General features: G+C 40.0%; 2 protein-coding genes across 9 annotated transcripts in view; one reads left to right on the top strand and one right to left on the bottom strand.

The window, feature by feature from the left end:
• Positions 1-471: 471 nt before the first annotated feature.
• LOC147056752 (target of Myb1 membrane trafficking protein) lies at positions 472-7,566 on the bottom strand. 7 transcript variants are annotated; one of them, XM_085912897.1, is made up of 16 exons: positions 7,550-7,566; positions 7,185-7,353; positions 5,252-5,336; positions 4,436-4,514; positions 4,131-4,280; positions 3,763-3,897; positions 3,477-3,620; positions 3,214-3,330; positions 2,584-2,720; positions 2,464-2,506; positions 2,256-2,391; positions 1,971-2,037; positions 1,329-1,404; positions 893-952; positions 771-810; positions 472-666 (listed from the first exon to the last, which is right to left on the bottom strand). In XM_085912897.1, the coding sequence occupies exons 2-16, from the start codon at positions 7,255-7,257 to the stop codon at positions 521-523; spliced, it is 1,488 nt and encodes a 495-aa protein (XP_085769023.1). In that variant the 5' UTR covers positions 7,258-7,353; positions 7,550-7,566; the 3' UTR covers positions 472-520. The 7 variants fall into 7 exon arrangements, with proteins under 7 accessions (XP_085769023.1, XP_085769026.1, XP_085769022.1 ...); XM_085912900.1 differs by lacking the exon at positions 7,550-7,566 and having other exon boundaries at positions 1,971-2,034; positions 7,185-7,490; XM_085912896.1 differs by lacking the exon at positions 7,550-7,566 and having other exon boundaries at positions 7,185-7,484.
• A 1,440-nt stretch (positions 7,567-9,006) lies between these two features.
• Positions 9,007-24,243, top strand: part of grk4 (G protein-coupled receptor kinase 4) — a 33,734-nt gene continuing 18,497 nt past the window's right edge. For both annotated transcript variants that reach the window (XM_085911791.1, XM_085911790.1), the window contains exons 1-2: positions 9,007-9,429; positions 22,177-22,272. In XM_085911791.1, coding sequence (XP_085767917.1) covers positions 9,378-9,429; positions 22,177-22,272 — 148 coding nt within the window. In that variant the 5' untranslated portion in view covers positions 9,007-9,377. The remainder of the gene's footprint in view (positions 9,430-22,176; positions 22,273-24,243) is intronic.

The following is a 24,243-nucleotide window of genomic DNA, read 5'->3' as shown; positions in this document are numbered from 1 at the left end:
TTGAATCAACATAAAGCATTTCATAAATACAATTGTGATTTTTCATCTATACAGAAAAAGTCAAACATGAATCACTGCGTTTCTGCAGTGTCTTAGTAGCAATGATGTAGTGCAGGTTTTGGTGTGTACTGTATATACACTGTTAAGTTCACGTTTTTTTTTTTTTTCAACAGCCAACTCATTTGAGGGGGTAACACTATAGCGGATCTGGATTAAGTATTGACACTATTTATTTGAAGCACACTCTACAATGGTACTGTATCTACAGGGATAACCCAGACAGACTTATTTCTCCTGATCCAACAGTTAACAAGATTGTCTTTTGTCCTCTGTGTCACATTAGTCTTTTGTTTTGTTTGTATGTCACACAGCCATTGTCATCCTAGTGGAACTAGTATAGCAGAAAAACATGGCACTCGAGGCAACGTTATATTTGGACTCGCGTTTCAGTAATAACGTGCTTGTTTATTAAAAAAAGAAAAAGTCACATCTATTTGCTCTTGTTCCGTGGCTTCCAAATCTAGAGTGAAAAAAGATGGTCATGTGAACTGTCCTGTTGCTTTGTCGATTGTGGTGGCAGTCTGGAAGAGGAAGGCAGTGTGCCACACGTCGTATGATTACTTTGGTCAGATTCCTTTGCCCGACCATCCAAAAACTTATCAAATTCTAGAAAACGACAATAAAAGATTAACCTCTGCTCTGTTACAGACAAATATTCGAGAGAAGTGAAAGAAAACATTCCATTTATACACAGAAAGTAAATGACGCACCTTCACTGGAGACTCCCTCACTGACGGCAGATTGGTCTTCCTGCATTTTCAAACAAAGGAAAACAATAATGTTATATTTGACATATTTGTTATGGTATTGGTCTGAAGAAATAGATTCTCACCATATTACAAGCCAGCCATTTATCCACATTGTTCTGTAGAGCGTTTTTATCTTGCCCCGTCTGACAGTAAAAGCAATACAAAAAGAGTGACGTTAACATTTTACTCACTGAAGGCAAGACAGCTTTGTTTATACGGTGCATTTCACACACATAATTATAAAATATTAAAAAGGCAAACAAATTCAAGACATCAAAAAACAAAAGACAGAAATTAAGACTTTTAAAAGCAAAGTAGAATAATAAAAAATAAAAAATACCAAAAAAACATACATTGCAAGAAGATAAATTTTGAACAATTGGTTATGGAATTGCTCTAAAAGGAGGTGGGAAAATATGAAGACATTTTTTAAGTCCGTGTCAAAAATACATTTAAAGCCAGCTAGCTCTGATTAATATTTGTTGTTGAAAAGTGTTAATAGGAGTGGTTTATACATACATTTCCTGTAACTTGCAGCTTTGAGTCGAGGGCCCCAGCAAGACCCTCTACAGCTCCAGGGTCCTCATACCTAACACTGCAAACACATTCAAGTTGAAGTCAACCACAAAATGAGTGCAGCTCAAGTAGACATTAATGTTTCGTTTGTGAAATTTGAATTACACAGACAAAATTCACTTTCAATTTCAGTTGACGGCAAGTGGCTAAAATGGCTGCCCTGCGATAAATAAAAACAAGTAAATATTGCTGCTTAACTCATATTAAACAAATGTATCATGAACGGGAACCTCAAAATCTGAGCAACCTAAAGAGTGTGAAAAAACATTGCTGTCAATGTTTTATCAATATTTAAATGTTCAACTTAAAAAAAAAATATATATATACTTCTTAACGCATTGCTTGTATAGTTAATTAATGTTGAATGATGGCAGCCTTTTGAACTCAGCGATGGATTATTTTGAGTTCCAACGTTTTCCACGGGAGTAATACAATCAGCGTCCCAAATTGTGCTTGACCTTAGATATTTCACTGTATTTAATCACTGCAAATTCAAATGTCATTATATGTAGCCCAATTTAAAAATCTTTCAAAAAGACCACATTCTGTGTATACTGCTGTCACACACTCGCCATAACCACTCACCTCTTTCTCAGCTCTGCTAAGGAGCTTCCTCGGGTTTGAGCAAACATATCAAACTCTTCCTCATCTTCTAAAAGACAGAAGATTTTTCAAAGCAACTGTACGAGCCAAACATAAATAGTGACCCAATGGATTATTATTATTAGCCGAAAATAGATTATAACATGATGTGTGATGTTTATTTTACACGTCCTGCATTACACAACAAAATCTGACAGAAATACACCATCTTCCACCTCAAGCAAAATTTTGTGCTGTGAAAAGGAGACAAAAAAAGGTGACGCTTACTGTGGTTGGCCGTCTGCCTCTGATTGGTGCACGTGTTGACTTCGGGTTGATTGTTCGTTGTGATGACAGCAGGCTGGCTCAGTATTGATTGCTCTGGGCTAAGGTCGATACGGTTCGGGCGGCTGACAGAACTCTGCTGGGCAGATGATAAATATGTGCTTAAGACTTAAATATGTAAAACGGTGCACCATTGAAATAAAGATCTTACTTGTTCAGTATTTGTCATTTGTGCCTTGTTTAGTCTGTCAAACCTAAAATGGCGAGTAGGATTAAAATACAGAATGAGCACTTGTTTCTTTTGAATAAAGCAGAGTTGTCCATACACTACCTCTCATAACGGATGAAAGCATTGTTGAGATCATCATTAACCACAAGAAGCTCCTCAATGAGACCTTCATCCATCAGCTGGGGGATGAGCTCCACCACTCGAGTCTGCATGTTCTTGCACACTGAGTAGAGTTGCTGCTTTGACAGAGGAGAGCGAAGAGATGAATAAAATGTTGTTGCTTAGGGTTAGTAATTAAAATAATTTTTCTTGCGGAGCAATTTTCTAATCAGTTGTTTCACTTGAGAGGCAATTTACTAATTTTGAGTAGCAAATTTTGGCAGGTTAATTCCCAAGGACAGGAAACAAGAATTTTCTTAACTTAGGGGGCTTGGACGTAGAGCTGCAGCTGTTGAATATTTTAGTATCCTATTGAAAATTCTATAGAATTGTGTCATTGAAAAAAATATGTTTTTAGTTCATACATTTTGAACTTTTGAACAACCATTTGGTTCTTTTTTTAATATGATCAACAGTTTTTATCTTTGAAATTATATACATAGATAACACACCAGTCACAAACTGATTACAAAATAATCAGAATAATACCTTGGGCCTATAAAGACTATTTTTTTCCCCAACAATTACAGCAAATATTCACATTTAAACCAGTAAAAATGCAAACCCACACACCTGCAGCAGTTCTGTATCATCCTGCTTGCTCTGTCCAGGTTTAAGTTCATTCAGCATTTCAGTCATGACTGTAAGATTTCCTTTTACCAGTGCAAGTTCATGCTGCAACTTGTTTTTCTAAAGAGGAAAATCGGGGAAGAAAACTAATATGGGATGAAAACAAACACACTTACTCAATATATCACAATTAAATACTGGCACAGACATCCGTCGACGCAAAATGGAGTCCTGTTTTTCCTCTCTACTTATTTCAGAGGTGATACCTGTTCTGCAGAAAGGCCAGGTGGTCCCTCACTGGACTGGGATGCAGGTGAAGAATTTGTAGTGGGACAACTAGAGGAAGTTTGTGCTTGTGACTGACGGGGAGGAGCGTCCGTGACTTGTTGGATTTCATTTTCTGGCACAGTCTGAAAGCAAAGAATGTAGACTTAGACAAAAAGAATGCAGACAATATGGCTGACTTTACACCAAAGTCTACGAATACGCTGTACAGACTTTGTGGAGTTTCACGGCAATCAGAGTTATTTTCACCCTGCATACAGTTCTCACCCTGATGGGAGTGTGAATGGGCGATAGAGCGTCTAGGTCTGTCATGGGAAACTCCAACCCTCGTCTCCTCAGGTCATCGTAAACATACACCACGCCCGCAAGGGAGGGGGAAGTCCGGAACGCGTCGGCCCATGACTGAGAAAAGCACAGAGAAGCCTCAGTAAGTAGAGCTCCAGGAAGACATAACAAAAACTTGCACTCAGAAAAAAAAACCTACAAGAAAAAGACATTTGAGTGTAAAGCAGCATTTAGTTAAGCGAAATTTCATCACGTTAGATTACGTATAACCTCACAAGAACATTAAATGTAAAACTCGATTAGCCATACGAAAAGAAAAAAAAAAACAACAACTCTAAATTTAAAATTACCTGTATGAGACTGAGCACCCTGTCATGGAGAACAGTGGGCGGGTTATATTTGGGCAAAATGGCTCGCACCAGAACTCCTTCAACAAACTCCTGTGACGCCACAAAAACGTGGAAGCGATGGCCGCAATTCTTTACGCATGTCTCAAGAACCTGTGTGACAGTGAGCAATCAAATGTTGTCCCGAAGAGCAAAGGAACACTCACGTAGAAAAAATTAATTTTGTGTAAGCATACTACACACCTCAGCAGAATACAAATAAAAACAAAAGACAGAACATGAAAACACCGGAACGGTTGGATACTTACAGTCAGGGCCAACATGATTTCTCTGAAATTCTTGTTACCCACAATCCTCTTCTTAATGGCTTTGACCGCATCTCTTGGTCTAGAAAATTAAATATAATTTACCTTGTTTGTTGAAGAAAATAAATTGTGTTTTACATTGGATTAAACAATGCTTTACTAGCTGAACATGGCACATCAAATCGTGTTTAGGAGCGACAACATGCCAAAATTAAACTACCAAAAGAAAAGCTCGTTTATTATGGCACAGAGGACGATACACGACCATGATAGCAGAATTATCGCATTTGTCCTCATTATGGTCACGAGTAAACTGGAGACTGGAACTGGTTTCCAGTCAGTCACTATGCAAAAATCAAAAAACGGCCATTCACAATCATGTGCACACCTATGGATGATTTAGATTCTTTAATTGAATTAACATTCATACGTTTGGAACCGTAGATGAGGTAGATGAGCTATCCACTCCCACTACTTCCAAGCAAAGTTATGATTCAGATTGATGGCAAACATGAAACAGGCCAAGTCATGATGGAAGGACGCCATCATGATTTAAATGACAGTAATAGCTCCCTGCATGTTTATTTAGATTTTCACCAAGATGTAATGATACATGTGCCACCATGGTTGTTATTAACAAATGTTGTATTGCTGGCTGGGAACGGTTTGTTACATTTGTTGAATCACAATAACATCATCAAAAAAAAAATGTAGCATAATAGTGTAGTTTAGAAAGTGGAAGAAAGTTAGTTCTTTTTCTACAGACCACTTTCAACTGAATTAATGTAACTAAGCAAAACAAATGACATGAAGACATACCCCTCGTCCGTCTCATTGATGATGTCACATATCTCCATGTTAAGTCCCCAGTCCTCGGACTGCCGAGAGCCGCTGGTCGCTTGCTCTGTTGACAAAATAAATAGAGAGGAAAATGTGGAGAACTACTGGAGGGATATATAAGAGAACTGATTGACACATGAAAGGTCCTGAATTTTTTAAATGAAGACTAACTAGATGTTTCTATTCAGCTGCATGATATTTACATAAAATGCATTTGCTGTCAGTTGGTAATAAAAAAAAAAAAGGTTTACAGGGTAGGTAGGATTCATTAAAGGAAGATGTAATGCCATTTGCAGGTCATCCCATAGTTACATTAGAATGAAAGAGCCTTAAAACACAACGGAAAGTGGAAACCTAATGCAGAATTTTATTCAACAGAAATCTCCCCATAATTTTTTTGTGAGCATGTTACATTGTGAACTCAAACTTTTGACTATTTATTTTCTCCACCCCTCACGTGTTGCTCATAAACCGCTACAAATTCCTTTCCTATGCTTTTCAATCCCATCTACTCCACCCCCACTCCCACTTTCCAGCTCTGTGCATTTCATGTGACTGTCAGCTGCTTGTGTTTGGCTCAGAAGGGAGCTGAAGCCGCACTAACAGTTACGTGTGAGAAAAGGAGCGAATGACTTAAGAAGTGGGAATGGCTAAGAGGGCCTGACAGGGCCTTCCAACACTTTGTCACTAAATTTGCTGGCATTCAGGGATTGATTGATTGATTGATTGATTGATTGATTGATTGATTGATTGATTGATTGATAAAAAAAAAAGATGCAATCAATGAAAATTGTAATGTCTTTTTTGTTTGTTTGATATAACCTAAAGCACAGATTTCTTACAATATGTGAGTGGACAGTGCCTTTAAAAGCCAGCCACTTTACATTTCATTGTAAACATCATTTTAATTTGCAACTGTGTTTAACAATTGGATAGCAAACTTAAGAAACTTTACAAGAAGGTACAATGTCAACCCTAAAATTTCTTTTGTAATTATTTGGGTCAACCTGAGACTTGAGCAATTGTAAAGTCATTTTCAGTCAACGGAAGCTGCCCCCTGAGATGGATGAAGACAGGTGAATTTTGCTACTTAACTCATATTTTACAAATACATAATAAAAGATCATCCACTAGGAATATTTTAACCATGCAATTTATGATATATCACTACTGCAAATTTCATATAAATAGCAAGTAGAAAAGAATAGAGGAACTTAGACCCCTTACGCAATGTCTACAATGAGCTGGGACCCCACCCCTTGCCCTCCTACAAACAATCCCTGACCAGAGATGGGAACGACCCATTAAACCTTTTTGTTTGTTTATTCACATGACAGATACACATTGATTAGTCCAGTCACTGTCAATATTATTCTCTGAAGCCATAGTATGCAGATCACTTAAGTTTAGGAGTAGTACAAAAAAAAAGGTTAATTTAATGAAGTATATAGTTTGTGACTGGGTTCGGCTTTGCTTTTTCTTGATTAGTACATATGACTCCCCCTGTTGGTCACACCAAATAATGCAGGTGATGACACATCTGTATTGCAATACTGAGCAGCTCTTCAACTGTTGTTGGCTTTTTGATAAATGCATTTAACACAGTAAATTGATTGTTATGTAGCAGCAGAAGTAAACTGCAACCTGCTGTCAGAGGATCTGAATCAAATCCTTTTGCGCTTTTCTTTGACACTCATTGGTAGATTGAGTCGCCACTTAACACCAGTCAGCCAATGAGTCGGAAGATTATAGGACTAAACGCCTGCTTCAATGGTGGGATTAGCTTCCTCCTAACTTGACGTCCGCTACCAAATTTATGATACATTTCGAAACCGAATCTGATGGTGAAAAATACAAAAACAACACTCGGGGGGAACTGTGACTAAACTGCAGCTATCTATGTGCAACTCACCGATTCTCTGACCAACAGGTGTCGAAAAGGGATTTGCAATGAGAAACTCCATCTTCTCCCCGAGAGAAAACATCCTGTTTGGTTGTCAGCGTTTGGTTAGACGTCTGAGTTCTTTTGGAAGTCTTCTCTTGTTGTTCTCCTCTGCAACTTGCCTCTAGTCAGAGGCTTGCTGCATGTCACGTGAACAAAAACACACTCACACTCACACACACACACACGCATACAGGAAGTGTGCAAATAACGCTAATTCTCTGTAAATGCGGAAGTAAATCAATGTTATAATACAGTGATCACAACGATGTGCGATTTTAGAAAACAGCGAAAACATATGTTGCGTGGCCAAACTGTTTCAATACAGTACTTACAGGTTAGTTCAAGTAGCCACAAAACTGCTTGTATTAGCCTCTAGCACCATCTAGTGTCACATTTGAATCTTACACTCTCGTCTCCCTTTTTGTTATTGCTTTTAAAAATCGTTTTAAAGTGTTTGCATGGCAAATGGACAAGGAGAACATAATGAGAAAATATACAGGTGAGGCAGCTGTTAATTCATGCAATAACAATCCCCCAAACCAAACCTCTCAGCCACACGAGTAGAATTGAAGAGGCTGCCTTCATATCAAAACCAGAAGGTAAGCGGAGCTGCAGTGTTAGAACATATCGTTCAGCGTTAGCAAATATTATTAGCTCGTTTTATTGTTACAGGAAATGAGTGAGTCTACATCACAGCTTTGACGTTGGGGATTTAAATCCGGGCTGCGACCTTTTTGTGTGGAATTTTCATGTTCTCCCCATGTTTGACTTTCACTTTCTCCCACAATCAAAAAGACGTTGGGTAAATGGAAGACTACATTTTACTAAGGTGTGAATGTGAGCATGAGTATTTTTTTATATGTCAACTGGGATAGGCTCCAGTTCACTCACTTCAGTGAAACCGTTTCCCTGAATGTGTGACGTAGGGCTCCTGTTTCATTTTTGAATAATTACCACTAGATGGTAGCATTGAATCAAGGTTAATATGGACCAACGTTGCGGTAGACTAGAATGAACAAAGATCACGTAATCTTTATGCTCTCTCTCTCTCTCTCTCTCTCTCTCTCTCTCTCTCTCTCTCTCTCTCTCTCTCTCTCTCTCTCTCTCTCTCTCTCTCTCTCTCTCTCTCTCTCTCTCTCTCTCTCTCTCTCTCTGTTTCACACGCACGCACGCACGGACGCACGCACGCACACACGACTGCTGGGTCAAAACCCATTTTTTGCACACTTCCTGTGCACACTGCAGTGGACCCCGCACATATGTTTTAGCAAATCGGGATTCACGCATTTGTAGATTGTCTCCCCCCCGCCCCCAGGCTCAATGAACAATGTATAGTACCTATCGCGGGGATGTTGATCATTTTACTTTTCAATACGAATACGGTTTATTCAACAGCTTCGTTTGTCAATAATAATTCAACCATTCTTTCTCCTCACTAGGGACGCGCCGCTGAAAACACGAGGAGCATGAAGACCTGGTAAATGGTCATTCTGAGCTGGTGTCAGAGCTCCTGATGCTGCTCACTAGAGACCACGCCCCTTAAAGCCACACGCCAACACACATCACAGATTGTAACTTTCGGTTTAACTTTTTTGAAAAAAAAACAGCTTATTTCTTTCAAATCGCGTATGTTTGTTTGTTTATTTTTCCTTTGAGCATTATTTTACCCCTTATATGGCAAAAATTGCTTTTGGGGCTGGAACAAATTTTTATGGGGAAATTTTATAGGATGAGTAAATTATTGACTACCAATGTGACAACTCAATGAAGTGAAAACGGAATCGTGCTCTTTTGCATTGTTGGGGAGAGGAGGGGCAAAGAGGAGGAGGGTGGAGGATGAAGGAGAGGGAGGAGAAAAGAGCCAAAGCAGGAAGGAAGGCAGGCAGGCAGGCGGAGAGAAGGAAAGAGAGGTAGGCTGTGAATGCTAACAAGCCCGTGGTAATCGTCCATAGCTTCCCAAGCATGTTGTAATGGAGAGAAAAGACAAGCACCATTAAGCTAGCTACTATGCACGAGCAGCCCGGTCTCCTCCCCGTGCGCGTGCTGCTGCCTTGCAGCCGTCCGCACGTTTGATCCAGCGAGTTAAAAAAAAAAACCCAAACGTCTTTTCCCCCCGCTGAGTGAAATGTATCGCGACTGTTCGGGAACTACACCGTGACAATGGAGATTGAAAATATCGTGGCCAACACGGTTCTCCTCAAGGCGAGAGAAGGTAAGCGCGACAATATCTATTTTTTTCATTTTTTCAGCTGAGCCTTGTAGTCGAGGACGAGCCCGGGTTCCTCTTTGGTCCATGTCCTCCTTTGATATCCATACCTGCTAGTTCCGTGATGTCCTTACAATAATTGCCTGAAATCAGTTATTGTCACCTTTAACAAAAGCCATAATAAGCGGACAGATTTAGGCCCTGTTGACTGGGGGGGGGGTGAACAAGGCAGGGAGTGTTTGCAGCATCGGTGCATTGCAGCGGCCCGAGCGCATTTTTCCACACAAGCACCAATGGCTGCCCCCCCCCTTGCCCCCCCCAATGTGTATTTACATCTGACCGTGCATATATGTTATCATGAGTGTTGACATACTCGTTAGGAGGCTTGAACCAATCCATCCGCATACCTGCTTGTGTGACGCTTATCAGCTGATTGGTACTATTTGACGCAGAGGTATGCCACTTTAATTGACTGCCTGAAGTGTAGGTTGGAAGGCATCTGGGGGGGCTAGAGAAGGCCCAGATGTTCAGCCGGTGCTTGCAGGGGTACTCCGTACGCAGGTGATCCTCCTGTAGGATCTCACCTGCAGGTGGTGGATCACAGGCGAGAGTGCATCTGTTTGCAGAAGATGGCAGAGAGCGAGAGAGGGCCCTGAGTGGGTGTGCATCACAGGAGGAGGTGAGGAGGGGGTGTATTATTATTGTACTGATATGCTTCGCATCCAATCAGGGTGTCTGTTAAGATAATTGATGAGTTGATCAGTTTTATCTGACGGTATTGGCTTGTTGTTTTAGATCCACGCTGTGCGTTGCTTATGTGTACAGCTCTAAAATGGTGCTCTGCGTGATGTTGCATTTTGCACCTGCCAGATATTTTGGTCATCACCTGAGACCTCAGATGGCCTCCGATCGTGGAGGAGTGTGTGAAGGATGTCTTGTAATTAGATGATAGAGAGCACAGTAGCCATACACCAGTTTTCCAACCTTTATTTAGTTAAGGCTCATATTTTACATGAGAAAAGACTCACGATGCAAATGATATATGTCGAAATAATGATCTTGTTTGAGTTTACTCATCTTTTTCCACCCAGGCCATTGCTACACGGGGAAGGAACGTATCTTTGTTTTTAAATGTTTCACATAAAAATAGAATTGCTTTCTGCTGTGTGTCCTCTCAAGACACTGGAATTGCTGTGGGATGTATGCCAGGCATGAAGTATGCAATTTAGTAATGCTGCCACAGTATTTGACCAAAAGGACGATGCCTATGTCGTTTAATCGTACAATAATGGTGGGGAATGCGAAGCGGACTAGAAAAACCTTTGTGTGGAGTGACTAAGAAGTACAACTTTGGCTTTGGAATCAACACCAAGGTAATGAACATCTGTAATGGTGATTTACGATTGTTGTTGAACTGGGAGTAATCGCTCCATCACTTCAGAGAAGATCTTTATGTCTTGTGAATGCTGCAATTTAAAGAGTATTCACTCTGGGACCCAGTTTCAAAAAGGACCTTATTCATGATCCCAAAATGTGTGTGTTTTTTTTGTTTTTTTTTTGGTGTACGAAATGTAAAAATAAATCAATTAAATGCCCTTTGTGGATATACTCTTAAACTCATTTATGTGTGAAATCTTGTGCTGTGATGCTCAAAGGAAACAATGGCTCGAAACTCCTGTGTTTCTTTATCATTGTTTTTTGGGTTTTTTTTTTTTTCATGGGCAGCTCGTTGTCAACCTTATATATAAGCATGCTTTACATTTGCCCAAGTCTATTTTTAGGCTTTTAAAGGGATTTTTGCCAAAATGGTTTGTTGTGTGAGTGTAGGTTGTTCCACTCATCCCAGAGAAGGCGTACAGATGCATCATTACCCAAAAAATCCTGAGAGATGACGTTTGTGGGTAGACTTGCAAGCACCGGCACCAGTACCATTCTGAGAAAGTAAACTGGCCTAAAAGTGCTCCAACTCTGCCGTCGCCCAGCGTGTCGCTGTCTACGTTGCACAAATACTAAGATAGAAGGCAGAAGTGACGGACGGGGCCCCTATGGGACTGTTTTGAGCCACCATGTAGCTATAGATGCTTTTCTGACGAAACGAGTAGTACAGATCTGTCAACTTAAAACAGTCAAGCCATTTACCGCATAGCTGCATTTTTTTTGTGGGTCAGCTTCGATCATTCTCATAAATGATGACTTGGAGACGATATATAAATATCCAAGTCTGGATCTGTACTTTGTCACATTCACAGCTATCTAACTTTATTTATTTTAAAGGACACTTGGTGATGGTCTTTTGACGAACAGCACAAGAATTACATGTTGATTTATTATTTGATTGATTTGTACAAACACATTACAAAATAAGGCTAAAATCTTTGAAGAAATGTAATGAAATTTGCTTCATCAACCAACTATTGTATTTTTTACTCTTCTAGATGGCGTTATATTCAACTTTGCGCATTTCTTAAACCCCTTTATTTAAACCAACCATTGAGAAAAGTAAAAAAATACAACAAATGTTTCATGAAACCAATTTGAAGCTTCATTTTCCCATCACTAGGATCTACTGATTGAACACTGTTGCTGCCTTTTCTTTTCTTAGAAAAAAATTACATGTTCAAAGGTAGGGTGAAAAAGTACAACAATTGGTCATACCTCCTTGGTTTTTCTATAATACACATAAAATATTACATTAGGGGGTTATTTATATCCAAAAAGGATTCCAAAGCAAACAAAACAAAAGCACGCTCCTGTTAACACAACTACGTATAGTCCTGGCTTATGAACTGCTTCAAATAAACATACTATATCTTAAAACAAACCAAGCAAAACACATATGAACATATATAAATGTACTAAATATTTCATGAATGAACTAAAACAATAATACGCCTTTGCAAAGTTCTAACTGTGTGGATAATTCAGCTTTTGTATGAATCCTGTAGTGTAATTCACCTCTCCAGGAGTGAGTGGAGGCAGTCGTCACCCTGCATGCTACAGACGTTTGGAGCAAACATTGCTCTTAAATACCCCAAAGAGGTTGTCTGCTTTTTATCCCGACTTTGGTCCCCCTAATGCTTCATGACACCGAGGTCTATGTATACACCAGTAGAGTGTGTGAAGTGGGTCTCAGCTGCAGTAGCTGAGTTTCATCCCAGGAGTCTGCGAAATTTTGTCCTGCTAATGTGTTATTAACTCTGTTCTCTAAGTCTCCGACCTTACTGTGGAGAGGGAAATGACAAGATAAAACCCCCAGTGTAGAACCCACTAAGAATGGTTCGTTGCGAACCAGTGGCACTTGGCGGAACATTTTCTTGGGCGATGCCGCATCCAGTCAGCATTAGCAACTATTTCCCCCTGAGGAAATGTTTTAATGTTAAATTATCAAATGAAATGAGAAATAAAAAAAGGAATAAAAGAGGTGTAAGTACTCTTGCGACAGACAATCTAGCAGTTGAAAACATTCCCCAAACTACCCCGTTTTGGGAAAACACAAGGTTTGATTGCTTCAGCTTTGAGACTTTACTCTCCATTCGCCAGTGAATATGATATAGCAATCTAAAGATTTCTTGCAATTGATTTATTCCATTTATTATTATATTCATTCATCTTGTATGCTACAGAAATCCGAGTAATTATTGTTGAGAGGTTGAGTTTTTAGACATTTTTGTTCTACAATAGTTGTGATTTATCGATTCTTAAAATAATCGATTAGTTGCCGATTACTGAATTCCGATACCTAATGCAAAATCGGATAACTAAAGTGAGAAGCGACATGGTGTGATGAGCCTCTCCTTAGTGTGTGTGGCCAGAGCTCAGAATCTCTTGCAGGCACTAAAGCCTGCTGATCGTCTCGAATCTTAATCACGACGATAAGATCTATAATAATCCTAGACATGACAATGTGCGAAAATGTCATATCATAATGATAATTACCAAAATGATGGTTTTAGTATTGCTGCAATAAATCACAGCTCTACGTTTTATTTTGAATGCAAATGTCAGCAGCCCCTTTGTACAAAAGGGCCTTGTATCAGCCGACGACTCAACATCTGAAATTCACACTTTTATTCGCCATAATATCCAAAGTCATAAATCACCATTCCACTATTATTTTTGTGATCGTGGACTTGCTTGTAATTCTTCCAAATTACTTTTGAGTGTTGGTGTTTGTTACACTCAACTGTGTGTCATAAAAATAGCAAGTGTAGACACAAGTGGTGATGACATAGTCCAAGCATGACTGCTCCTTCCAGTTCGACCTCTTAGAGAAAACAAAGCGGATGGTAGTAGGTGGTTGGAATGCAATCCTCTGGTCGGTTTAGATTTTTGTCTTTTCAAGAACACGAGCTCTGTTCCAAGTATGTCAAACTCATAAGTTGACACACATTCGCAGAGTTGTTTCAGAATCCACCCTGTGTTAACTGCAGAAAATGGGTTTGCCTAAAGAAAGTCAACATCATGGTTAGGAATGGGGAATTTTAGGTGCCAAGTTCCAATTTTAACATACACAAGTTGCACCTGAGACCTACTCGTCGTCCGAAAAATGACGTGGCGACCATCATCTCTGTCCACCACCGCATTTTGTCCAGCAGATCTCCTCCCTCACACTAAGGGTTTTCCTGTGACGTCAGCCTGCGTAGCTTTATTAGTTTTATGGTCAAAACCAAACTAACATTCGTTGTCATCACTCTGGGGTGTTTCCTCCAGCTGAGGGTCATAAAAGCCATTGCTTTGTGACTACCGTCCGTCACTGGGACTTGGTTTACAGTCATTGCACCCACAAATGGATTGTGTATAGAATGAGTGTCTCGCATGGGCAGTTTTGGAAAAATGGGATGCTGGGTAACTGCCGAGAGTTTGTGCACTTTTCAGGCAAACCTACTGAATCTCGGGCAGCACGGTGGTACGTATATGTAGATAGAATGTTTGCGTTGAAGCACCAATCTGATGGATTTGAGATCTAGGCCCATATGTTGTTATTCTTCCGGCTATATACTATGGAGATGCTAACATAGAGCAACATTGGAGGAGGAGGAGGAGATTCTTTTTATGATGTACTTTATTTTGATAAGGATTTGGTTCACAATAAAGAGAACCAATGACTTTTTATTTGAGAGGGACTGAGGGTTGCGTGAATACTAAACCACTGCAAGAGAAGGGAGCCTGTAGAGAATAAAGCCGCAGTGTCTACAGCTAAGACTCAAATGTTATGGTTTAGCTGATTAGCACTGGACATAGTTCCTAATAGCATCTGGTCGTAGCTGCCGCGTATTGGCAAAAGGGTCAATGCAGACGTTTATAAAAGAGTCGTGATTGATACTATTCCGAAAGTCAGCAGGTTACGATGCAACGCGCTCACGCAGAAATTTCTAACGCACTTCAGCGCACCGCAAAAACTCGTCTAGCTTTACTTTTGGGTTAGTGACGGTTTGGGTGACGGCTGAAAATGGCTTCCTTCTACGTGTGTTCTGTCAGCATTTCAAAATTTTTCATCAGCCGAGAGTCCGTCAGTGAGGGACTGACAGACCTCCCGTCGATAATGACAGACTGACTGTTACCCTTGTAAACATTGTTTCACTGATGATCTCAAAATAGTAGTGACAAACTGTAATTTAGCCATTTAAGATTGGTTAGAATAACTGTAAAGAACTCACGAGACTCTTCGCACTAATGATGACGGACAAAGTGACTGATTTACATGCAATGCTACCAAATATGTATCTATATGTATACACACACACCATTTTGACACTGGAGCACTGGGCCACTTTGTTGGAAACAATTGGGAAAGGACGTGCCTTGCTCAGGGGCATGAATGATGCTTGTTCACTCCCACGTATCACATTGCTGTATGTTTGCTTAGAGAATCGATTCCTTCAATCACAGGGCAGATTGTCAACCAGTTTTCCACGCCTGTCTCTACTTGCTATACGTTGTTGCTCTAATTTATGGCTCTTATCATTTATTTCAATCCCCCCCAAAAAATGCCACATATGTTTTTTTTAATATAATGTAAACATCTCATCAAAGATAATCGTCAAATGCTGTGTGTAAGCCAGGCAGTGCACCTATAAAATCAGACAGTTGGCTTCTAGAGAACTGTACACAACATATAGATGATTAACCTCGAGGTTTGTTCTCTCAGTCCAGCCCAAGCTTGTTCGAGCGGGGTTTCACAGCATACTCGAGTCTTAACCCTCCCCCTTTCCCCCTTTAATGCACTTAATGGAATATCTCGAACAGAGAGACAAAGCTCAGCAAAAGAAAGGTGTTGCAACCCACCACAGCAGCTGCAGTGAGCAAGTGTGTGTGTTGTCATGCACGTGGCGGATTTTATGTGTCTGTTTTACGCTCAAATGAGAAACTCCAACTGCTCCAACCATCTCTGGCCTGTCTGCTCATTTCCCCCCTCTTTCCTCTTTTGCAATTAAAATAATATAAATATTCTGATTGTGTACTGGTTCCATTCACCTGACATTTGTGTGTTTAAAAGAGTGGCTGTGATCGGTCTCATGCAAATGAGCCCTTTTCCCAAGAAATTCCTCATAAACGGGGGACGTTTCAAAGCATTCAGGGTCGTGGTGAATGGGGTGATTTTAAAATCAGGACCCTGGCGGAGGGAGGGAAAGGTGTTGGTTACAGAAGTAGAAGATCTCACTTCACAGCGGTAATCTGTGATCGCCCTGGCCAATTTGACATCATCTGCACTTATTCAGTTAGACCACATATGCTTTAAATTGGAATTCGACACTTGCAGTGTGAAACCAGACAACCCAATGTGTGACACATCGTGGAGGTGCAAAGACGATCGTGGTTGTTCCACCCAAACACTGGCGGAGCTAGGATTTTTTTCTTTCTTTCCTTGTGGGGGCCGTGGGGTGGCCAAGAATATCTCGGAGTCTGCGAAAAATTATCATTTTTTATTTACTAACCTGTCAAATTCTTCTGAAAATGCTGATTAACATTCATTAAATGTTCCCTAGGGGAGGAAATGTGAAAAATACTCCAGGAAAAATGGGAAAATACCCATCGGATCATCAGGAGAGGTGCTGCCTGGTACTTACATGTTCTTCACTCGCTGTCTTCCACTGTGAACATACACGTGGATTACTTGAAGTAAACGTCAGGCCTTTACTTTGAATAGGCAACAGAGATACTCACAGCTAATATTTTGCTTATCTTGGGCTACTCCAGCCAATCACACTCTGCGTGCGAGAGGCATTGGAAAAGCAACAGGCCATTCATTTATCACGGCCAGGCTCCATTGTGCTTGTGTGCGTGAGCTTGCTCACATTACAATAGCCCTAAACTATGTGTGACCCTGTCTCATTTCCTAGCATTTAACTTTTGTTTTTTGGGAGCGTTGAAGTCACCCTCTCTGGAGCTCCAGCGCCGCAGGGTGTGGGACTCGAGGTGTTGTGTAATATTTAGTTAGGGATGTCATGATTACCAGAGTCCTAGTCACTTTTAGTTTTACGCAAAAGTCGCTGTGGCATCCTAGTGGCTCTGCTCTCCAAGTTAGGACATCGGTTCTAGTTCTACTTTAAAGCTCAATGCCAACACCTTTTACGGACTCTTCTTGTCCCTTCCCTCTAGAAATGCGTGATCACGAGAACCAAGATGTTTCCGTTAACTTAGCGAAAAGAAACGAGAAACACGTACATAGTATTCATTGATTTTCATTGTAATGACACTCGTGGTTGGATTAGATGTTCCATACGTCTGAGTTGTTGGTAAATGCTCACTATTGAGTTAGCTTAAAATAGTCTGTTTACGGCACAATCAGCACGTGACTGCAAGTGTCGCGAGTCTGGCACATTCCCAAACCCGGGGGGATTATTTTAACCCTTTCACTTGTCTCTCTAAAAGGGTGATTTAGTGCCATCTAGTGGTGGATTTACAACTTTGAAGTGTGTGCACACGCCGCCAACCGAGCACCCATTTCTTCAGCAAGCAAAATGTCATCACAGATGACTTCTAGTATTCCCTCAAGTGACAAAAAGCGCATTTGTTACACATTCTGTAGTCCAGCAAGTGGCGATCTATAGCAGAAAGATGCCGGTCAGGTCAGACATGTCCTGGAAGGTGAAGCGATCACTAGCTTTCGGATTACATGAAAAAAAAAAAAGTGCATTAATGTCATAGAACATAATTTTTGCATGTTACGGAAATTAAGAGTGTTTTTTAAATGAAAAATCAAAACATTCTATACACTGCCACTTGAAGGTATATTATGCATTGAGGAATGAAATTGTCGTGTTAAAGTCACAAATGTGGCGCTTGACTGCCCCCCGGCAAAACAAAAACAAAAACAACATATTGTGTGAAGTTGTAATGTAGTGACTGCATGCTACCATGCTGGTACTCAATTCTCTGGACGTGTGGCTGAGCATCAGTGTGTGACATGTGTTCATCAGATGGCTGAGTGACTTCTACCACATGGCAGTGCAAAGTACAAGCAAGCTGCGAAGAAAGTGGCGCTACACTATGCTGCGACTTGAACGACTTTGCCAGTAGTGATGTGTAAAAGATATTTGAGATGTCTCTTTGGTTTTAATATGAAGTTGTTACATTCAATTTCCGTGTTTATGTGGGTATAGATGATATATTTTTTGTCTAATTTGGTTTAGTTATGTGTGTGGTATTTTCAAGCAGTAGTTTTGATCAAATCAGGCTAGATTTTTAGTGATGAGAACTGGTAATCTTCCAAAAATTTTGTTTAGTTTTAAATGTCAATTAGTTTACAGAATAAGTTTGTTAACCCCCCTTACATTCTTCATTTTACTTTAACTTTTATTAGGCTTATTCATTCATATTTTGAACCGCTAATCATCACTGCTTATTTGTTTGATTTTGTGTGTTTCTTGTGTACAAGATTTGTTCTGTTTTTTAGTAAGAACTCAAAAAATATTCCCAAAAAAATATATAATGATTTTACAATCAAAGGTGGTACACTGGTTAGCACGTCCGCCTCACAGTTAGGAGGGTGCGGGTTCGATTCCACCTCCGGGCCTCCCTGTGTGGAGTTTGCATGTTCTCCCTGTGGTTTCCTCCCACATCCCCAAAACATGCTTGCGCTGTCCAAATTGCCCATAGGTATGAGTGCGAGTGCGGATGGTTGTCTCTGTGATTGGCTGGCTCAGGGTGTCCCCCGCCTACTGCCTGATAACTGCTGAGACATGCTCATGACCCCCGTGGGGACAAGCAGTATGGAAAATTGATGGATTTTACAATCATTTTAAAACCCCCCAAAAAAAACACACAACATTTTACAGCTATCCACGAATCAAATACAGGTACTGTATGAAAGTCCACAGAATTGAAGTACAACAAGTTTAGATAATAGATGCATGACAATTCAGTTTCATTATCTGTTCTCATCTGTTCTTAAACAAAAAAAAAATGGCTACACGAGCATTGTCTGTGCAAAATACATATTTTAATGCTTATGTAATTGATTCATTCTTTGAAGACTTCAATACAGTGTGTAGTGTTTATTGTGTGTATATATATGTGTGTATATATATATATATATATGTGTATGTATATATAATCGTATATATATTCATTACGATTATGAATATTGCATATATATATATATATATATATATATATATATATATATATATATATATAAACAATAGGTTTATGGTGTTGAAACTTGCACTTTAATGTGAATTAAAAACGTTGTTTCTGCAGGTATCACTAATACAGTGAAAGAAGAAGTGAATTTGAATATTTAGTCTGCAAGCTAGTTTATCATATGCGCCCCTAAATTTTCTTCCAGTACTCCTAGAATTTTAAGTTAGGGGCTACTGTTCTCCACGAAAAAAAAAAAAAGTTTGCTTGGAGCCGGAATCAGTCTTATGCGACTTGGCCTTAGTGAGCGTAATAGCGTGTTTGTCTATATCTGCGTGTGACCTCGTCTGGCTCTTTCTCCCACTGCGATGAAAATGTGAGGAAACCACAGATGAGCAAATTTGAGAAGCAGCTGGATTGGCTTTGGCTGAATTTGGCATATACTATAACTGATCACGTTAGAAGACAGTAAAGCGCTTTGATAGAGATAAATAGTTCAGCTCTCAAAGGTCACTAAACAAGGAAACATTCTTAAAAAATGGTCTTTAGCCTTCCTTTTGTATGCCTATGCAATATTCCCCTAACCCTTTCTTATTTCGCTATTTTCCACTGTAAAAAGTTAATATTATCTCGATCATACATTTGATAAAATATCAATATATAAATGAATTTGTTCTGCCACTCACATGCGCTGAGCTCAGGCAACAACCAATCACAGTTTAGTTTTACACAAAACTACAACCAGGAGTGCAAAATAACATTATAACACAATACGTTCAGGGTGCTTTCACAACGCAGGAACTTGCCGTGCACATGCTGCAAATTAATACTTTGATAATACTGTTTTACTGATCACGAGAAGCCAAAATTTAAATCATGGTTAGATGTCAATTGCTCAGCCTTATAGCACACTTAACATCCATCTGTAACACTTGGGTTGAAACCACTCGGTTTTTGGAAATGACACTGTCCAATGCAAATGTCCCACTCCACTACTTGATCTGAAGGCAACAGATGTTGGCATCTAAAAAAATATTTACTTAGTTGGTGTGGCAATGTTAAATATTTGTTTGTTTAAAGGTTTAATGATTACCTTTCAGAAGAAACTAGTACAAGCCTGTTTTTTCATCCTTCCATACCACTTGACCTTAACAAGTGATGTAGTGTGACTAAAATAGTATATTGCATCACACAAGACTCATTAATGTCAATAGATTGTGTCACGTCAAAGCCAGGTCAAGAGTAGAAGACGTTGACAAATTTATGTTCAAAATGATCATACGGCTTTCAACGCGCTATATTCAAAGACCACTGGAGTAATATAAAGGGGGCTCCATATTTTGAGAAACACATCTATCATATTGCCGAACCCTTGAAAAGTGTGCATCTGCTCCGACATGAAATCTTAACCATAAGAACTTGCAGTAGTAAATAAAGAAAGTAAAAGCTCAGTGCACCTTGGGGTCACCCATTCATTTGTTACGTGATGTCATACTGTATTTGTGGCTAATGTTTATCTTGGAAAGCTGGTGGTAGAATGTAGCAGGAAATATGCCCCCCCCCCCAATATGGTTATTAAATGAGGTGTGGGATAGAGGAGGCGGGGGGGAGGTCGTTATTTTGCTGTATTAATTAAAGGCTTTCTTTAAAGTAAGGGTTGTTAAGCTGCTATGTGCCTTCTTGAACTTGAGTCATGTGACCTGCTCAGACCTGTCGCTACGTGATGATCTCAGAGTTGACGGATGCCAACTGGCCCGATGTCGGTGTTTATGGAGCGGAAAGGAGAACCAAAGTTAAACAAATACGCGCTCCATCCGTTGGACATTAAGGGCCTGCACACATGGCTTTGACGTCAGAGTGACATTAAACAGGGCGGGGTTGCCCAACTCGCTCTGATAGGCACACGTGCGGACGCACGGGCTATTTGCCTTCTTCCTCTGTTCTTTTCCACCTGACTTCCAAATTAGATGGCAGCTTCTCATTTCCTTCCCTTATTGCAAATCCATAACAAAACACTTAGCACAATAAAGAGTTTGAGCTCTGATCTTTTTTTGGTATAAATATGATATCTTGCTCACTGGTTATTGTTATTGGCTCAAATGTGTCCAAGGATTTTCTTTTGTCCTCACGAGCTTTGCTTTCCCATTAACACGTTCCTGGTCAACATGCCCATTGATAGTTGGTCTGGTTGCGGGTTAGATTTGTGGATTTGATTGCATGCCAAATTTGGAATATGTTAACCATGTCAGTGACCTGCCATTTCCAGGTTTGGTGGTTTTCCCCTGTCAGTTTGTGTTTTGCAAGCTCCCCGTGACCTGGAAGGAAAATCGTATTTCTAAGACTACTGCATGCAGATTTTTTTTTCTTTTTTTCCACTAGCAAACATGTGAGCACTTTTCTTGAAAAGCCTATCTGGACTCTAGACTGACTTTTGCACTGGTGCGGCAAACTTAAATGATCAGCTGCACCAGTACAAGAGTTCGTTCATCACATTCAGCTTGATAGTTTTATAGGTTCACTCGTGGGCTATCGTCATTGAATAATTTCATTCCATTGATTAATTGAATAATCAGAAATTGTATTTTACTTTGAAGTGTGTTACAAAATATATTTTTCCTGATTGTTGATTGTTTTTTTTGTATCACATTTTTGTGTTTTAATGCCAAAACTTATTTGTTAAATTTTTTTTTTTAAAGGTGACTGTGCGCTCGCACCTGCACAATAAAAAAAAAAGATCCCATGCATATTAGTAATTATTTGTGTGACATTTTGGCAGGGCGCTTAAAGGTAAAGAATTTTTACCTATTGTGTTTATTATGCCGCAATGGAATTTGCCGACTTTAGGAAGAGAGCCTTGTCTCATGGCATTGATCCCCAGCTTACGGCAGCACAATGGAGTCATAAGTAACACATCAGGCTTACAATCGAGAGGTCCTGGCTTTTAGTCTCAGTTTAGGCCTCCTATGTGGGATTTGAATATACTCCCCATGCATGTGTGGCTTTTCTTCTTCACCACATGCTCTACTTCTGGCATGGAGGCAACTTGTGATATGAACCACTAGAACCTGGTCCTCTGTTCACACCAAGGTAGCAAACATGTTCACGTATATGTGAGGAAAGGCCAGTCACGATGTGGTGGGGCCATTGATTGTCTATGTTTCTGACTCTCAGGTGGAGGAGGGAAGAGGAACGGTCGCAGCAAGAAATGGAAGGAGATGCTCAAACTACCCCACATCAGCCAATGTGAGGAGCTGCGTCGCATTATCGGTAAGAAATTGCTTTGTGTGTGAGACAGAATGATAATGTGCCATGCTGTGTCAAAGGGTTGGGTCGGACTGCAGAAGGAAGCTCAGATCGGACTTCCTTCCTCTTTGGCGTCACCACCCACCACCGACAGGCGGGGCACAGGAAACTATTTGTGTACGAGTGTGTCTGACTCAAGGAATTGTCGGCTCAGCCGTTTCTTCATTTGACTTTTTATATATATATATATATATATATATATATATATATATATATATATATATATATATATATATATATATATATATATATATATATATATATATATATATATTTCAGTGCATCCGCAATTAAAAAAAAAATTGGTTTCAACGTCTTGTCCACAAGGAGCCAGTATTTGGGAAACCTGAAACGGATCATTTAGGAAACCTGCTCTCATAGTGGCTGTACCTCTAAACACTATGTTTCTGTGTGAATAACACTTATGCATCTCTTCTGAGTTCACAGTGATTCACTTTGGTTATCTGAGTTCTAGTTTTGAAGCCGACATCCCATATTTCCATCAGTTATCACAATTTCTAAATGGTTGCGAGTCATTTTTTTTGTTGCATGGCCTTCGGTAACTTCCCAGGGCAGCATTACAGCACTGCTTCAGACCTGGCATAATAAACGACACTGTTTCACAGTCTTCATGTGGATATCTATTTTTTAACTATTTAGTGTTTGATAAGATTTTTTTTTTTTTTTCAATAAATAAGAAAAAAATGGCTCAGTTTCCAAGTGGATGGCACTAAAAGAGACCCCATGGTCTCACACCCAAAGTACATGTGTGTGTGTGTGTGTGTGTGTGTGTGTGTGTGTGTGTGTGTGTGTGTGTGTGTGTGTGTGTGTGTGTGTGTGTGTGTGTGTGTGTGTGTGTGTGTGTATCACAGCTTCCTATGCCGTTACAGCTCAAACCACACTCCCCTCCCCCACATTCGCACCCCTCCCTACTTTGTATCCGCCACCCCCACTATCTCTACCTCCTTTGGTCTTCCACTTAAGAGCAGAAGGAGAATCGTGACAAGAAAACGATAATTTAAGCCTTTTTTTTTTTAATTTTATACCATAGGTCAGAAAAGCGCTGTCAACAACGCCAAGAAATTAGAAAAACAAACGGCAAGAGGAAAGCAGGGGAAGACAAGTTAAAGATGTGGATGTGGTCATAACACAAACTGCAATAAAACAAAACATTAAAAGTATCGCCCGTGAAGCGCGAATATATAGGATATGTCTCTTCAAGTGTGAAGAATTAAAAAAAAAAAAAATGCTTTCTGTGCGTGTGTGTGTGTGTGTGTGTCTGCACTCAGCAGCTGTTAAGGGTTTCCTACGTCACTGTTACATAGAGGCTATTGCGTAATTTCCCTATCACACAGCGCAGGATCAAAATAACCCCCTTTGCGTACTTAAACACACCGATGTAGACAGCACGCACGAATCATGCATGCGCGTGCACACACACGCACACACACACACACACACATGGCGTTCCTCGTGTTTTCACTAGGGATGGAGAGATACAGTTTAGACATTGATAGCAGTATCTTTGTTGTGTCTTGATAGTGTCAGGCATTTGGCCTTAGCCTTGAGAAGTAGGTCACTTCTAGGAATCCTAGATTGCATTATGTGGGCTGTTGCCATTGTCGGCTACCCATTTACCGCCCTCATGCTCCTTTCATTTTCTTGTGCCTTTTTGACGGGGTCTTGCTTAGTAGTCGACCCATTTAAAAAATAATAATAATAAATGTCCTATGTGCCCCATGAGTCTAAATTCAGAATTTTGAATGATATTGCATTTGTGGACTATGATTCAATAAGGAAAAATTCTGCCATTTTCATCTATTTCACGGGAAGGCCATTTTGCTGTCGATTTGAAAATGACATCACACTCGCTCTAAGTCTCGGTCATAACCGATCTCGATTCGCCGGTTATATTAAGATGAGCAGGTGCGTTTT

Source organism: Syngnathus leptorhynchus, chromosome 5 (genome assembly GCF_054491065.1).
Source record: "Syngnathus leptorhynchus isolate UIUO chromosome 5, UIUO_Slep, whole genome shotgun sequence".
In the NCBI taxonomy this organism is placed as follows: domain Eukaryota; kingdom Metazoa; phylum Chordata; class Actinopteri; order Syngnathiformes; family Syngnathidae; genus Syngnathus; species Syngnathus leptorhynchus.
Note: the sequence above shows the minus strand (reverse complement) of the source record. Positions and strands in the feature narration are given on the sequence as shown.